Source organism: Anguilla anguilla, chromosome 1 (genome assembly GCF_013347855.1).
Source record: "Anguilla anguilla isolate fAngAng1 chromosome 1, fAngAng1.pri, whole genome shotgun sequence".
In the NCBI taxonomy this organism is placed as follows: domain Eukaryota; kingdom Metazoa; phylum Chordata; class Actinopteri; order Anguilliformes; family Anguillidae; genus Anguilla; species Anguilla anguilla.
The window spans coordinates 52,628,594-52,645,622 of record NC_049201.1 but is presented as its reverse complement, the minus strand read 5'-3'; the positions used below and the strand labels follow the sequence as shown (position 1 = coordinate 52,645,622).

The following is a 17,029-nucleotide window of genomic DNA, read 5'->3' as shown; positions in this document are numbered from 1 at the left end:
CAAGAACAAGTATGACGAAAACCCTAGAGAGAAGTACCGGTCCAAGTGCAGGGAACAACCGCATAGTTCAACCTGGACCCTGAAGGTTAAACTGATTAACACTAACACAACGAGAACGGCAACAACGCAGTCTATGGAAAAAATACAAGCAGTAGTTAAGACAGTTAATGCACCTAAGTCACCTACAAAACAGCTGCCTAGTTACAACCCTAAGCTTACAGTCATTTACAGGGGGGTAGGGAGGGATGGGGAGAGGTGCAGCCTGAAGAGGTGAGTCTTCAGTCGTCGCTTGAAATGGGTCAGTGTCTCAGCTGTTCTGACCTCCACGGGGAGGTCATTCCACCATCGTGGGGCCAGAACAGACAGGAGACGTGTTCTGGAAGTGCAGGTGCGAAGAGGGGGAGGTGCCAGGCATCCTGAGGTAGCAGAACGGAGGGATCTGGCTGGCATGTAGGGTTTGAATATCTTGTGGAGGTATGCTGGGGCTGATCCCTTGACTGCCTGGTATGCTAGGACCAATGTTTTAAATTTGATGCGAGCTCTAACAGGCAGCCAGTGGAGGGTAGTGAGCAGGGGAGTGACATGGGAGTGTCTGGGGAGGTTGAAGACCAGACGAGCTGCAGCATTCTGAATGAGTTGCAGGGGTCTGGTGGCAGATGCCGGTAGTCCAGCCAGAAGAGAGTTGCAGTAGTCCAGGCGGGATAGAACCATTGCTTGGACCAGGAGCTGGGTTGAGTAGGTGGTGAGAAAGGGGCGGATTCTCCGGATGTTATACAGGAAAAATCTGCATGCCCGGCTTACTGCTGCGATGTTCTTGGAGAGGGACAGCCTGTTGTCCATCACCACTCCAAGATTCTTGGCACAGGGTGATGATGTCACTAAGGTGTCCCTTAGGGAAATGGAAAAGTTGAGGAGGGGAGAGGATAGAGCAGGAATAAAGATTAGCTCCGTCTTTCCCGGGTTGAGCTTCAGGTGGTGATTGTCCATCCAGCTCTGGATGTCCCTCAGGCAAGCGGAGATGCGGGCAGGGACCTGTGTGTCCGATGGGGAGAAGGAGAGAAAGAGTTGCGTGTCGTCGGCATAGGAGTGATAGGACAAGCCATGGGCAGAGATTACAGGGCCAAGGGATCTGGTGTATGAATTACATTCCTAACTTAGTCAAGTTGGATACAATTAAAACCAAGGTACACGCTGCCCAACCTAGTTGGTATGTTTGTATCAGAGGTGTGGCATAATTGTAAGAGTAATTGAAAATGTCCAATAATGTGCATAGTCACAAAGCCCTGAATTCCCCAATAGCCATTGTAAAGCCAGCACATGCAGGAACTTGTAAATATATAAAGCATATTTTATTGCACAGAAAAAAACTGTCAGGGACAAATGACAATATACTCAAAATCTGATATACTATCAAAAACCTCAGAAAGTAAGATATCCCTTTAAGGGAAAATGCAAAGCAGCATTGCAGCAAAGATGCTACTTTGATGATGCCTGATGCTAATTTGCATTGCAATCTATATAGTTAGCAATGCAAAGTAGCTTCAAGCAACCACTAGACACCGCCATTACATCATAGTTCTGTTTGAGATGGACTTTCTTTGAAACAGGAAAAAGCAAAACAATGGAAAAACTTGGATTTGACATTGTTTTGTTGAAAAAAAATTAGCTGAGACTACAAAAACGATCACTAGAAGGTCACATCTAGACAGTATGTAAATTCATATCAGTATAATCATGGCATGCCGCTGTGGTTTAATGAGCATTGGAAAAATGGAACTCTTCAAGCTGTGCCACAGTGAAAAACAGTGTCATCCAACACATGCACCGAGATGAAGACTGCTGCCAGTCATTTTTCATCAACCGCCTCTTACTGTCATTATTTTAAAGAAGAAAATGGATTTAACAGCAGTCACATTTTCTCTATCCTTCCTGCCCCCTAGTGGTATGGACGCTGTTGTCCATGGTAATAAAGCAAATATCTACAATTTATTAAAAATGGGCCTTAAACATGCTGCAAATTCGAGCTCAGCACCTGCAACAAACTCCTTTCTGGCTAACAACTCCACTCGTTCCCTTATCGGAACTCAGTGCAATAAATGGCATTAAAATAAAAGGAGCCTCCCCATCCCCCAATCACTTATTACACAATAACCCACACCATGAAACTCTTTTGTTGTACTTTTTATGATTACCGGGCTCGTTTATTTTTGCATGAAGGGTTAAAATAAATCAATATATTAAACTAAAATGAAATAAATATTTAAATACTAATTCGATATACTGAGTTGCACTTCTATTAACAAATACTTTAACTCAATGGAGCAGATACACATGAGGAATGAGGGCAAAACTGTGGTAAGTTCATATATTTATACTCATTTACGGTAGGTAGTCTTCTTTCTCCGAAACATCACTGATTTGTCTTCAAAGAAAAATAAACACTCGATGTGCTTCGAGTAGCAATTCGTTTTGAATAGAACTCTGGTATTTGGACTGTGAAAACCGACCACTAGTCGCCAAAAATATCACCAAAAGTGAAAAATTAAGGATAGCAACATAAATTAATTAAATACATGTTTTAACAAATCGCATTTTCAATTTTATGTTAAGAAAGCATAACAATTCGCCACAAAAACACGTTTTTGATTAATTAAACTCACAGATAAAGTTCTGTAGATTAATCTCACTGACATTGTTTTAACTGCATAATGAAAAGTTGAGTTCGATTCTTTTTTTTGTTTGTTTTGTTTTTGAGTTCGATTCATAGTCTGTGGATTGATCCGATCGACGGCGCACGTCACATGATAAATTCGAGTTCTTCCAGGCACAATAATCAATTAAAGAACACTTTGTGCAACATGGTATTTTATTCCGAAACACAAATATAGCCTAAGAACAGTCTGCGTGTTATCATTTTGCACATATGAAGACTGCGACAGTCTTGCCTATGTCTTTATTTTGCTTTAAGTTGTTTCTTGGCGTGACAAGTCGCGATGAGTTGCACGCAGAATACTCGATTTTCCCAGGCCTCTCTAACCACTCACCCCAGTCTTGTTCTGCTGTATGTTTTTTTGTCAAAACAACGCTAAGTAATCGATGGACAGTTGCGGGCGAAAATGACAGATTACGGCGAGGAGCAACGGAATGAATTGGAAGCTATCGAGTCTATTTATCCGGACTCATTCACAGGTACCTTTAGTGAGCTTGTGGATTGCTACGCAAGCTAGCTCATTGCTTTCTGGGCACCTCATCTACGGAATGAAACGTGTTCGCTGTGTGTGGTTGCAGTTGGCTAAGTAAAGCGATGAAGACAGCTAGCTAACACGTTGGCTAAATTGGCTGGAATGTTCAGAAACTGAACTAAACAAAAGAACGATTTATAACATTACTAATCGGCTAAGCTTTCTACCTAGTTGTCGTTCGTGGTAACTGAGTATATCAATGTAGTCATATTTAATTAGCCAGCTAACGTTAGCTTAAATGTCGTTAGTTGGTTATCCGGCTCGATAAGTACTACTTACTTAGGCTAGACTAGTCTGACTAGTTAAGACAAATTTAGATGTTCACGTTAAGTGGCATATTTAGTCTTCATTGTGAAAGTTAGCTGGTAGCTTGTAGTAGAAAAAACCATCGTCATTACTTAAGTCAAGTTGGTAATGGAGATCTAAGTAACGTTAGCAAATAACAAACCAAAAGGGATAATGTATGATGTTTTCTTTAACGAGGTATGACTAGGAAGATTTCCTGTCAAAATGAAAATTGGACGAATGGTGTTGATTTTACATCGATGGCTGTGTGGCAACACGTTGTGGATTTGGTTCCTGTGGTGATAACCAGCCCCTCTTCCTATTTATCCACGTACAGTACTTTCTGAAAACCCTGTGAGCTTCACGATTACCGTAACTTCAGATGCAGGGAAAAACGACGAGAGTAAGTCCTCCTAGTTCATGCAAATTCAGTGTCCTATCTGCTAAACGTGAATCCCTTTTATATTCGAATGCGTTGGACCTGTGACTCAGTGGTGGGTGGTGTGTATTTCATCTCCTGGTTTCTTTCAGCAGTGGAAACGACGCTGAAATTTACATATGTGGACAAATATCCGGATGAGCCACCACTTTATGAGATACTCTCTCAGGAAAATCTTGAGGATGCAGATGTTGAGGATATTCTGAGTTTGCTGCAACAGCAGGTCTGTATTTCTCCAACTGTCTGTCTGTTCATCGGTCTCTGCCCAGCCTGTCCATCTGTTTGTCTCTGTGTGCTATTTGGTCTGTGCTTGTGCAGCAGTAGGTCTGTCCAACAACCTGTTTGTCTTGTCCATTCAGATGGTCTTTGTGGCATTTCTGTCTGGGACTGGTCTAGCATATCCACATGTTTGCTTTTCACTCTTGTATGCTTGTGTCTGTCTGTTCGCCTCACAGAGTCTGTTTTAGTCGAAATAACAGATGTGCACGGTGGAACAGTGAAGTGTGTGTTCATAAAGAGATGGCTGTTTTGCAGGCTGAAGAAAACCTGGGAATGGTCATGATCTTCACCCTGGTGACTGCTGTACAGGAGAAACTAAATGAAACAATTGACCTGATAAAGAATAGAAGAGAGGAGGAAAAAAGGAAAAAAGAGGAGGAGGCAGAGGAAGCTGAGAAGGTCTCTCTAACGATGAGAATTTTTCTATTAAAGATTACTAGAAACGTGTTAACATGACTTTGTTTCGCATTGTACATGTGTAATGTATGGTAGTTGAAGTTTCCACTGCACAGAATATATGACATTCTGGTTCTGGACACTTAAATCCTTTGTGTGTGTGTACCTCAGGTGGCCTTCCAGGGTACTGTAGTAACGATTGAGCATTTCCTGTCGTGGAAAGCCAAATTTGAGCAGGAAATGGCAGAGCTGAGGAAGAAGAGACAGAAAGAGGAAGAGCAGTCTGGAAAGCCAAAGCTCACCGGTAAGTTCCCGCCTCCTAGTTCTGAATCACATAAAAAAGGAGGAATTGGAAGTGCTTCGCAGGAAGAAAAAATTTACAAAGTTTTTGTAGCTGGTGTTGTTGCTAGGACTTTGTTTCTAAACTGCGACAAGTGTAGGAGGTGCCTCCTAAATGTCCCAAGAATGACAGTACATTAGTAGAAATGACATAAAGCAGAAATTGGCAGAGTGCTGGGAGAGAAACTTAATTTCCATGTGGTCTGAGGAGTTGCAGTGAGTGATGTGATGAGAAGTCCCTTCTGTATGGTGTGAGGTGTCAGGACAATCCAAAGTGGCCGATCAGCAAGTTGTAGTGTACACCAACCTCAGGTGCACATCATAAACATCTTATGAATTGTAACATTACAGTAATATTTACTCTGATTACTACCACAATTGAAGATGTTGACCTCTATTTTTTCGGTGATTCAGTGTTATACCAGGGTACAGGCTCATTTACCTTAAGTTTCCTGTGTCAGTAAATGGTACAAAAATTTATAGAAAGAAACCAGGAAAATGTAACGTGCGCACGCGCACGCGCACACACACAAACACACACTCACTTGCCCGTTAGTTCAAGTTAGGACGGAGTGTGGCACAGTGGGTAAGGAACTGCGCTTGTAACCGAAAGGTCGCAGGTTCGATTCCCGGGTAAGGACACTGCCGTTGTACCCTTGAGCAAGGTACTTAACCTGCATTGCTTCAGTATATATCCAGCTGTATAAATGGATACAATGTAAAGTGCTATGTAAAAAGTTGTGTAAGTCGCTCTGGATAAGAGCGTCTGCTAAATGCCTGTAATGTAATGTAAAGTTCAGTTATTGTAAATGCTACTTTGCATTGTCAGTGTTGCTACTTGAATCTGTATATTGTTGTACAATAAAGAATGATTTGATAATTTAAAAGATTCAATCAGTATTTAAGTTGATTAAATATATAGACTTGTTTCAGCTATCATTACACTTACTGACTTGTATTACATCATTTAATTTTCTGCATTTTTGGCGAGTGAAATAAATAATCCTTTGGGCAAGTGAAAATGAAAAAGCTAAATGTTCAGTCCTGCAGAGGCTAAAATAGATCTGCTATGAGGCTGGTATGTGCTTAATTGTGAGACAAAATGGCTTGCGTAAACCTGAAACTGGTCGTTAGATGGCAAACTATGTGAGTACATCCACAGTTGCCCTTGGCTCACTGAATGATTTGGCACATATTGGTTATTCAGGTGAAGTTACTGATGCAGAATTACATAATTTAGGTTCAAATCAAATTTTTATTTTTTCCTAGGGAAACAACTTTTTGAACGAGATCATAATCTTGACACTTCGGACATTCAGTTCCTGGAAGATGGTAAAGTCGAAAATATCTCTTCAGCATGCTTTCTGGAAAAATGCACAATTGTTACAGAGTTGGAAAGATACACAAATGACTTGTCCTGCTGTGTGTTAATGTTTGTTGCAGGCCTGCATGTGTGTATGATATTGAGTGCGTGTGTGACAGACTATAGGTGTGTATGTATGTGACTGGTGTCTCTCTTTCTCTCTCTCTGTCTCCCTCTCCTCCTTTTCCAGCTGCAAACAGTGTGGAGGTGGATGAGTCTCTGTTCCAGGACATGGACGATTTGGACCTGGACGAAGATGACCCAGATTTTGACCCTGTGTGTCTAGGGAGTGATGAGGACTAGAGAGCAGAGTGAAAGAAATAGTGTGGGAATAGTCCCCATTGGGAGGTCACATGACCACTAGCACTAGTTCCAGATGTGAACTCGGCTGCCCATTGGCTGTAATCAGTAATGACATCATTTTATAAAAAGTATTCGTACCCACCTGCTAAAATCATTGGACAGGACATTCTTATATCTTTCTAATAAGCCTACAGATACATCCAGCTAGCGAATAAACCATGTATGACTTCCCTTCAAATTCCCAGTGATGTTTGAACATGCAACTGATTTGAACAGCACACTTTGGCTGGCGCAGCTGCAGTGGACCTGTGGCCAGCAGGGGGCAGCATTGCTCCGTCTGATCCCAAGCATGGGGTCACTGCTTAGCGCATGGGAATAGTATTTGCGCTAAATAAAAATGGTTGTTTCCTGAAACAGAACAAAGTGTTGTGGTCTTTACTGGGCCAAGCACCTGCGGTTTAAGACACCTTATTGTAATTGCTGGACTTACGCCTATCACCATTTTTGGCAATTGCAGCAGAAATGGTTGATTTTTTGAAGGTCTAAACAATGGTAGAACCTTGCCCAAATATGTTTTTAAACACTAAATACATTGAATGCATGTTGCATTAAATGCAATTGAACAGTTCTGACATAATGAGCTTTAAAGTTGACAGTTCATTAATTTCCTAAAAACAAAAAACTTAACACCCAGATTTTAAACTTGCATTTTTAACACCACACTCATGGATAGGATAATAAAGCATTTATTTGCATATAACAAAGTTTCAAAAAAATTTAACTTGCCACATCAATCCATTCATCTTGTCATGAGCAACATATATTTGTGCCCTACATTGTGTAGTGTAAAAACTCCCAAATATTGCAGGTGTCATTTGTTGTAGGAAAAACAGGTCACACTCATAAAATAAATGCATCCAGACTTTATTCATGCAATGGGTCTTTCAATACACATTTTCATTAAAATCACAGAAAAGCATAAAAATTGATTCTGATTTCACAATTCTGAGACATACCCACTGGCTGTAATAAAAACACAGGCTGGCCCTCCTGTTTTACTGTTAAACAACATGCATATACATCTCTAAAATATATCATCTGTTAAAAAAGGAAGGATATTTTTTACAGAGTATGGTAAATAGGAAGCATTTTATACTCTTCAGTTTATCATTTCATGATATCACTGATGTCCCACACAAATGTGAGTGGAAAGTCTCTCATCTTCTCCTTGAAGACTCTGTCAAATCTCTCATTCTGAGCCACGGTGAAGTAGTTTTTCCAATCCCCTATAGTCCCTTTTTCAGAGATCAGAAGAAAAACAAATATTAAGGCCAAAGGGTGCTTTTTTCATAAATTACGAAGTGGACAGAGTGTGTTACTTTTTTTACTTGACTGGGACATGCTGTACGAGATTGTTGTGTAGAGCTGTTGTTGTAACAGCTTTGGAATTGTAACAAGCTGTTAATTGCTCTTCAATGAACATTTGCCTATTGAGGGATATTTCACTCTCTTAATGGCACATTGTATCACAAATGGCAGTGAATGAAGAATAAATGTCCTATAATCACATCTCCACACTTTCAATGAGCCATATCAACTAACACTCACTTTATCTAATGGGATATATGAAACTTTCCTTTAGACAGTGGTTCAATTTTTAATTGACTAAACGTGAAATCGATGGGATTGTAATGGCTGAAAATGTGGACACAAGGTCATTGAAATTAAACCATTTGTGAAAACACAAATAGCAAATATCAGGTTTAAGAACCTGTAAATGAAGTGAACTGAGGGACTTGTGTGGCCTGCGTGTGATTGTTGCATGGACTGTGTGAAAGACTTGTGCAATTTGTAATAGTTTGTTGTTTACACTGTGATTTTAGTGGTTTTGTAGACCACGAGTGACCTGATCAGTTTGTATCTTATTGTTGTGGACGGTGCAGAGGACGCTGGTCACCTTTCCTCATGAAGGTACCCTTGCTGTGGTCGAGGAGAGAGGTGGACACATTCTGGTAGTTAGCGCTGGGGTTCCTCCTCATGTTCCGGAAGGTGCTGTGTTCCACCACATCTGCCTTCTGCTGGGCTGTCAGGTCCCTTTCCAGGAACACACAGATCTGGTCCACCACTGACCTCAGGTCCTGTAGCCATGCACACACACACACAGACACAGGTGACTTGCATTAACAATACTAAACTACTGTAATTTGCAAATAATATGGGGTGATCTACATGCAAGCTATACCTGAATCAAGTCCTCATATGTGATGTACAGGAAATTCATACTGTCTCTCTGCGAGTACCAGGCCTTAATGTGGTCAAACCAACAGCTCCCAAACACTGCCAGATATTACAGAGATTACACAAAAAAAACTTAACACAACTCAAAGCTCCTACCCAACATTCAATCGGTACTTCTCAACTCTCACTATTATCATACACGCAGCACATTAAAAAGTACCATCCACCATTTGTACAAGTAACACATTAGTGCTGCCCAACACGACACACATTAAACAATGCAACTGAAAAAAATGCAAAACACTTCATATATAAAAAAACACTTTAAATGCTACACAAAGTATTTGCGATGCTACATTGTATATGCTTCAAATCGCTGAGCATTGCAGTTCAGCTATGCTGAACATTGTGATATTCCACATAATGGGATTAACCTTTTCCTTCCATAAACGTTTCAAAAAAGGAGTTGAAGTCCTCAGGTGTTTCCAGCATAGCGGCATATTTGTGGAAATGGAAGTAGGATACCAAAACATCTTTAGGGTTTCTTGCCAAATAGATCACCTGTAATTAATAATATTTAATTTAGTATCATTATTGTTGTTTTATGGAGCTCCCCACCCCAACCTCAACCCCCTTTGTCAAGAAAATCTGTCATTAATTACACACTTCAGTCAGGCAAAATGAACCCTAGTGTCCCATTGTAATTCAATAAATATGTACACTTTACTATATATGTGTCTGATACAGTAAAGTATATGATGTCACACCGTAGATGTGTATCTGTGTGCTTGAAGGTTAAAAAGGCAATGCATTGCAGCCTATGTTGGGTGTTGGACAAAGTCATTTTAAGGGGAACCTTTGACAAGGGGACCTTTTTCTCCAAATGGATTATTGTGGACATAGTCTGTATGTATATACAATTTTGACTTGGGATTACTTGGTTGGCGTAGTTAATTTTACTTGCTGCTCTGGGAATAGTTACAGTAGCCAGGTCTGACACTATTGCTCATAATAATTATGAAAATGCACTTATGTTTTTTCGTATATTGTATGCCAGTCTGAATAAAAGCATTTGCGAAATGAATGAATTTTAATGTAATTAAATTAAAATGTTCGGGAATCTCTGCTGTAACAAAAACAAATAGCCTGGCCCCCCACACCACTCACCTTTCCCTTTTTCTGCTTCAGCCCGAGGGGGGTGAACTTGTGGTGCAGGTGAGTGACACGGATTCGAGGGGAGGGAGCAGAGTCGTCTTTGCTCCCAATCAGCTCAATCCATGGGATGCGATCACTGTTCAGCTGATTCATTGTCGCTGTGACATCTCCCTTAGCTTCGATCAGACTCATGATCTGCTGCATCCAAATGGTCCCTGCCAATCAGTGCACAGGGCAAAGGTCAAAAGTCACAGAGGCCCAATGTGGTTATAAAGACCAAGACTGCTCCACCTGAGGAAAATTTATAGTGAGAAAATAATTACTACTATAAGCCCATTGATGTTTCCGATGATTTAAATATGTGAAACATAGGTTTTCATTGGTATAGGAAATTTAACTTAAGGGCTTCCGACTGGCTCACACAATTAAAAGGTTTGGCATGAATGCATACTAGGCCCTATGGTAGCAGGTTTGAGCCTTGGCATTAGTGAATTATTACCCAGCAAGTGTGAACACATGTTGAGTCAAAAATCTGGTTCCCTCTGCCCCCTTTTCAGCAAGACAATGATCCAATTAAACCATACCTCAAAATGAACCAAGAAATGGTAAACTGACCACAAAATTACAATTTTTTCAGTCTCCAACCTGTTAGAAAATTTGTGGTTTGAATAGAAGATTGAGGAAAAACTGGAAATTAGGCAGTACTATAGTACAATAGTCACTGAATTGGGTTTACAACTCAGAGATCAGGTACAATTCACAGATATAATACTGCTGTTGTAACCTTGAGCAAGGTATTTAACTTTAAGCAAGATATATTGCTTTAATAAACTGTATATCCAACTCTATAAATTGATAATATACAAAACTATATGTTGTTCTAATAGCGTCTGCCAATTGCCTAATCTGTCAATGTAAAAGGGCAGTCCACTAACACAGATCTTTGAAGGATCCTGAAAGATTCTGTGTAGAGGAATGGTAAAGGATCTCCCCATATGTTCGCCAATCTCATAAAACACTATAGTAGATGATTCAGTCGTGTAATAATCGTGAATGGAGGGTGCACTTTCATACAGCCTTCTTTGCTTATCCTCTTCCAAGGGTGTGAATACTAAGGGCACCGTATTCATAAAACATACTATACTAGTACTATATATCACAAGTGTCCCATTATATCATTTTTTTTGCCAAAGAAATAAGTCACAGGTTTTGCTCTTGTTCAGTAAACTTTGGAGCAGGATCATTTTTATTCCACTTAGTACATATCAGATGCATTCCTTTCATTGACATAAAGATACAGGTGGTAATGATAGCTAGTGCAAAAGATTGTGGGGGAGGCATTCAAATCACAAATCACCTCTGATTCAAATCAAGCCACTAGAATTTACAGGGAGGAGGCATGGTATGCAGGGAGGGAAGCATATTCCCATGCAACAGCTGCAGCGAGCTGACTGGCATTACAATACAGCACTGTGTTTTTTAACTTTGAAGCTTGTGATTGTGAACATCATAAAGGCTCCAAGCACAGAAAATAAATACACCATTCAGACCATTCACTCAGCTGCGTTCCATTTTTTGTGTCTTGCTAGCGCTTGGCTGGAACAAACTTTTAAATTCTACCCGTCAGAAAGATGGGCCTCCCCAGTGATGCCTTCCACAACATTATTGAGGAATTAGGAGATCATCAAAAAAGTACAAAACTGCACTACAACAGCAGCTCCAGCCAGTCTCAATGCAATGCTGTGTCCTTGTCGGGGCTGTAGCTCAATATTAATTTAGTCGTTTCACTTTTACATTGATTAGTAAATGCCTTTATTAAGAATTTTCTTAAGGACAAGAACAACCCCAAAACATTATCTGTATTCTACTTGTTATTTTCCATCAATTTGATGAATAAATTTGTGTCTCATTGGAAATGAATGGTCCTGGAAGTTACTTTCAGCTTTCCGTGTGTATGCATAGTATAATTATTTAGCAGCTGTACATATTACTCTTGATGGTGGAGATACTGTAGATGTAAATTTGCCTCTCTACTGAGAGCAGTACAAACTAGTTCACAAACAGACTGCACTTGCATTAGAATTTGTTTGTAAATCACCTCATTAAGAGAGGGCTACTAATCAAATGCCTACATTTCACAGATGTTTCAAAACAGCGCAATATTTATACACTGCATAGCACTAAATCTAAGCTCAAACACAGCCAAAAAAAAAAAAAAAAAAAAAAAAACTGCTCAAAAGGCTTGAGGCAATAGTACCAGTTTCTGGTGTCTTGTGATGTTTCCTTCGTTAAATGGTTTTGAGGTCGGCGATAAAAAAGCAAGTTTTAAATCAATTTGCCAGTATCACACCAACGCCATGGCGCCTGACTGTTGGCAGAGCTAAAGTGCCAGCACACGTGGTGTTTCAGAATAAATCAGTGAGTTCAGAGAGCCATGAGGAAAAACAGGATGCGTGACAGTCCACTGAGAAAAAAAGGGCTGTCTTGGAGATCAGAGGTCAGACAGGAAACTGGCAAGATATGGGCTCGGGGCATTACGAATATTGGCAGAACCACTGTGGAGGAAGAAAAAAGATGTGTGTGTAGAAATAACTAGCAGTATTCTTTGTGAACAAGGCTTTCTTTTTTGGTAAATGAAGGATTGATGCAAACGTGCACCTTTGCAACTTAGCTCGTAAGTTTAACTGTGATTCTAGGTTTTACTGGCACACAGTTCAACCCTACGATGCATCATAGCAAGCTGTGGGTTGCATGATACAACACTGCAAAGAAATGTTTTCATATAACATTCATAAGAGGTGCCCTTAAGGAGTGCTTACCTGATTTGGGATATGTGACAATGAAGACATCGGAGTCTCGGATCTCCCAGTTCTGTATCTCATCCACTTCCTCTGGACAATGGATCCCGGAGATCAGGTAGAAATCTCGGTGTGGAATCAGCTTATACTCAGGCGTCTCAGGTTCATTCCCATCCACAGTGTCTGAGAAAGTACACACATACACACACACACACACACGTGCAGACACATATATACACATAAAAATGAGCACAGAAATACAAATAGGAAGAGAAACATATTTGTCACATTTTAGTAAATTACGTGATTTTTATATATGCTTTAGACACCACTTCACAATTCTGAATCTGTTTTCCATTCTCCAAGTTCATGGTGTTATCTGTTAGCTCTAAATATTAGCAATGTTATGCATTCTCAGAACATGCATAAATATGAGTTTTTTATATCCAACTTCTTCCTTTGTACGTATTTTAATTACTTTTAAAAACACACAGTTACGTTTTCCCATTCAGTTTAAGAATCAATGTCACTATCATAATAAGGCAAGCCAACACCAAAGCTCATATTTTAGATTCAGAATGTCTGTCAATCTGAACAGCAGAACAAGAGTCTTTCTGACAGAGCAGGAAGAACAACGTCGGAATCCCTCTTGTACCGAAGACAAAAATTCCTAAACCACATGGAATTGTGGAATTCAGTCTATCCAGCTGATAATACAATTAAAGCAACAGTTACATTCCATAGAAGCGATTTTCAAAATAGGTCATAGGGACCCAATGTTGATAATTTTTTTTAACCTGGGACAGGTATCTGTGTATAGTTAATAGCCTGTTACATTTCACGTATTCATGTATTAAAACTCATGATCCATTAGCACTAATCCTTGTGTTACTTTAAATGGTACAGAGCCAACAAGTGACATCATCCATAGAAAATCATGTTTGAAAATGTTTTAATTTGCACAGATCTTGTTTGCATACTACTTTTCCACTAACTTTTGAAGTTAAAAAAAAATCAAGTCACAATCCTGCAACAGAAAAGCACTTCCGACAGCAAGTTCTGCAGAATAACCCGTTAATCCAGCTACCCATTGTGCAAAGATAATTTTTCTGTCTTTGAGAAAAGAAATATTTTACATTCAATACTCTGGGGGAAAAACACCTGTCGTTTTCCGGTCGTTGGATGTTTATTAACCATTCAAAGGCACAGAAGCCCCTTCGGCAGCTGTCTTGTGAGTATTCTGCTCTAAATTAACAAACAGATTTGCTGCAAAGGCCATATTTAAAACATTTCAAACCCGTGTATGGGGCTCACCAACCTGTCATCGTTGCTCGTCTTATGTCGTTCCCCAGGAGTTATAGGCTGCATGTGGGCTCCGCTTCGTTTTTAAAAGCCAGCCTCAAAGTTAAACGGTTGCAGGAAGTGCCATGTAATCAAATTACAAACACTCAGATAAAGTGGACCTCTCGAGGCGTGTTCCAAGATACACATACGCGCTCTAACAATATTTAACAAGGATTCTGTTACTACGCATAGGCTCATAACGTATTGCAACACCGGGTAGCAGCAAGCAATGTAAAAATTTTAAATGCAATACTAACATTATAAACAACATGTGATGTTCCAGTTCCATACTGTGATTAATTGCTTTTCATTTAGCCTACATCATCCCAACTCTCAAACAATTTGTCGACCTGCGTTGCAGCTACAAAGATGATCGACGCAGAATCATGAAGCGACAACTTTTTAAAACCTATAACAGATCAGCGTTTTGTAGTTATCGAATTACCTATGTAAAAATAAAAACTTTTGTTTCTGCCCCACTAATCAACGTAATATTGACCTCCGTGACAGACTTAGATTAGAGGTGTACCCAACGTCAAAATGTTTAGTGGGAAGGCGGACGTACAATGTCTTTGGGAGAAATGTGACCATAAATTGAATTTTGTTCTGTTCAGGGTTTTTTTTTTTGGCGAATTTTTAAAAGCAAGTTTGGCAGGGAAAAATGGTGGAGGGGTTATGGGTGGACAGTTTGGAACTTTTCAAGTGCTCAAAATTTCAAGACCCTGTGCAGTCAAAATCATGATTTTAAAATGCTTATATTATGACCAGAGACTATAAGGTTACTTACACATTGATTTTAAAAGTATTTCATACACATATGTAATGAATTAGATTTTCCCCCTAAAAACTATACAATGCTCGACATTGCCGCCTGGTGGAGTATTTGAGACCAAATTCGTGACGTCACGAATGTTTCTAATTTGCATTGACCAATGTGCGGTGGCCAAAACACTCACCCAGTATGAATATTTAGTGTTGTGCGCTCCCCAGTTCAAAGCCATGACCAAATTCTCAAATACATATTGCGCGGATCTGCTGCTAACGTTAACTATCCAGTTCAACAATGCCTTATTGTGTGATTAAAGATAGCAGAGATGGGAACGCATCTTTTCACGCTATGCCAAAAGATCCAAGTCTCCGAAAGGTCTACGTGATTATATAGAAAAACAAAACGGTGCACAGTTAGAAATATCAAAGGTGACAAGATTGTGCAGTACACATTTTATCTCTGATTCATTCTACAATTATGAACAGAAGAGGATGGATTTTGCCAAGACAACGTTTCTAAAGCCAGATGATGTGCCAGCTATCAATCAAGATCAAGATGGTCTGTTTGTCTTTTTTACTTTAGGTGTTTTAAGCATGCTACTCAGCTCGACGTGCATGACGCAACGTAGCTAACTAGCCTAACCAGGGAATCCTAAATAGCTTTGATGCTATCGATAATCTAATTCAGTGTTTCTCAACCCTGGTCCTCCCACTGCCCTGCATGTTTTAGATGTCTCCCAGCTCCAGCACATCTGATTCAAATGAATAGGTCGTTATCAGGCTTCTGCAGAGCTTGATGACGATCCATTCATTTGAATCAGGTGTGTTGGAGCAGGGAAACATCTAAAACATGCAGGGCAGTGGGTCCCCAGGACCAGGGTTGAGAAACACTGATAAGCCTTTGCTTAATACGATCAGTTAACGTTAAAGGTACTTAACGTTGATATAGATTGTATTTTAAATCATAATGTTAGCCATCCTAACCTCATTTTACTTCGCTGTCGATTATGTTTAGCCAGAACGGACGCTTACCGGTTGTACGGACCGGTTCTGCTAAGCATCCGTTCGGGCTAGATGACGTTCTGCTATTAATCGAATCAAGCCTAGGCTACAAACTATAGCGTTACCGTTAACCTCATCTCCCCAATTTACTTTTTGTCTGGCTATTTACTTGCTGTCTGGCTATCGATATTTTTGCTAATGTAGCAATGAGCTGTACTTGTGTAAATATAGCTAACGTTAGCTGGCGAGTGTAACGTTACTTTATTCTCCAGACTGTTCTAACGTTACTGCCGCAAAAAAACAAAACAAAAAAAAACCAATCGATAATGTTATGTGCTAAGGTAGCTTATCCTATAACGTTAGGGTCCTATATTGTAGTCTGTAAGCGATGGGCTCATACATATAAGGCTCAATATTTCTAATGCTGATATTGCTGTACTCGTTCGTATGATAACTAGCTTTAACAACTGACGTTACGTGGAGTGAGCGCTGAGTGAGCGGCCCGGACTGTCAATCAAAAGTGAATGCATAAATAATTACGACAGAACTGACACGCCCAGCCAGTCTTGAGTCTGCCATATTAAGAAATTCAGGTTTTACATCAAAGACGGTTTTTATCTTTTCAAATTCTAATAAGTAGAAAAATATATGTAGTATTACTAAATTACTATATATATAGCATATATAGTAATTTAGCAACTAAAGGGACAATTTCAATGTGAGAAAAGGGAGGCTGCACAGGGTCTTTCATGCGTAAAGCATAAGGTAAATGGTAAATGGACTGCATTTATATAGCGCTTTTATCCAAAGCGCTTTACAATTGATGCCTCTCATTCGCCAGAGCAGTTAGGGGTTAAGGGTTAGGTGTCTTGCTCAAGGACACTTCAACACGCCCAGGGCGGGGTTTGAACCGGCAACCCTCCGACTGCCAGACAATCGGTCTTACCGCCTGAGCTATGTCGCCCCTAAGGGCCCTATAAGGATGCCTGTGGCCCATGGCTCTGCTGGTGACACAGGGTGAAGGTGACTAATGGCAATGCACTCATCCCAGGGTTGTACAATGTGTTCCAAGGGTGGT

The 17,029-nt window shown here is 40.1% G+C and overlaps 2 protein-coding genes across 3 annotated transcripts; one reads left to right on the top strand and one right to left on the bottom strand.

Annotated features, from left to right (window-relative positions):
- The first annotated feature begins 2,983 nt into the window (after positions 1-2,983).
- Positions 2,984-7,065, top strand: rwdd1 (RWD domain containing 1). Of its 2 annotated transcripts, none has more exons than XM_035435390.1 (7): positions 2,984-3,189; positions 3,865-3,930; positions 4,062-4,189; positions 4,501-4,644; positions 4,813-4,945; positions 6,250-6,312; positions 6,534-7,065. In XM_035435390.1, the coding sequence occupies exons 1-7, from the start codon at positions 3,117-3,119 to the stop codon at positions 6,644-6,646; spliced, it is 720 nt and encodes a 239-aa protein (XP_035291281.1). In that variant the 5' UTR covers positions 2,984-3,116; the 3' UTR covers positions 6,647-7,065. The 2 variants fall into 2 exon arrangements, with proteins under 2 accessions (XP_035291281.1, XP_035291272.1); XM_035435381.1 differs by having other exon boundaries at positions 4,059-4,189.
- Positions 7,066-7,552: 487 nt separating this feature from the next.
- Positions 7,553-14,367, bottom strand: LOC118236757 (amine sulfotransferase-like). Its single transcript, XM_035435369.1, has 7 exons — positions 14,156-14,367; positions 12,859-13,020; positions 10,052-10,254; positions 9,319-9,445; positions 8,889-8,983; positions 8,604-8,784; positions 7,553-7,941 (listed from the first exon to the last, which is right to left on the bottom strand). Exons 1-7 carry the CDS (start codon positions 14,160-14,162, stop codon positions 7,814-7,816), a joined length of 903 nt encoding a protein of 300 aa, XP_035291260.1. The 5' UTR covers positions 14,163-14,367; the 3' UTR covers positions 7,553-7,813.
- Between the last annotated feature and the right edge of the window lie 2,662 nt (positions 14,368-17,029).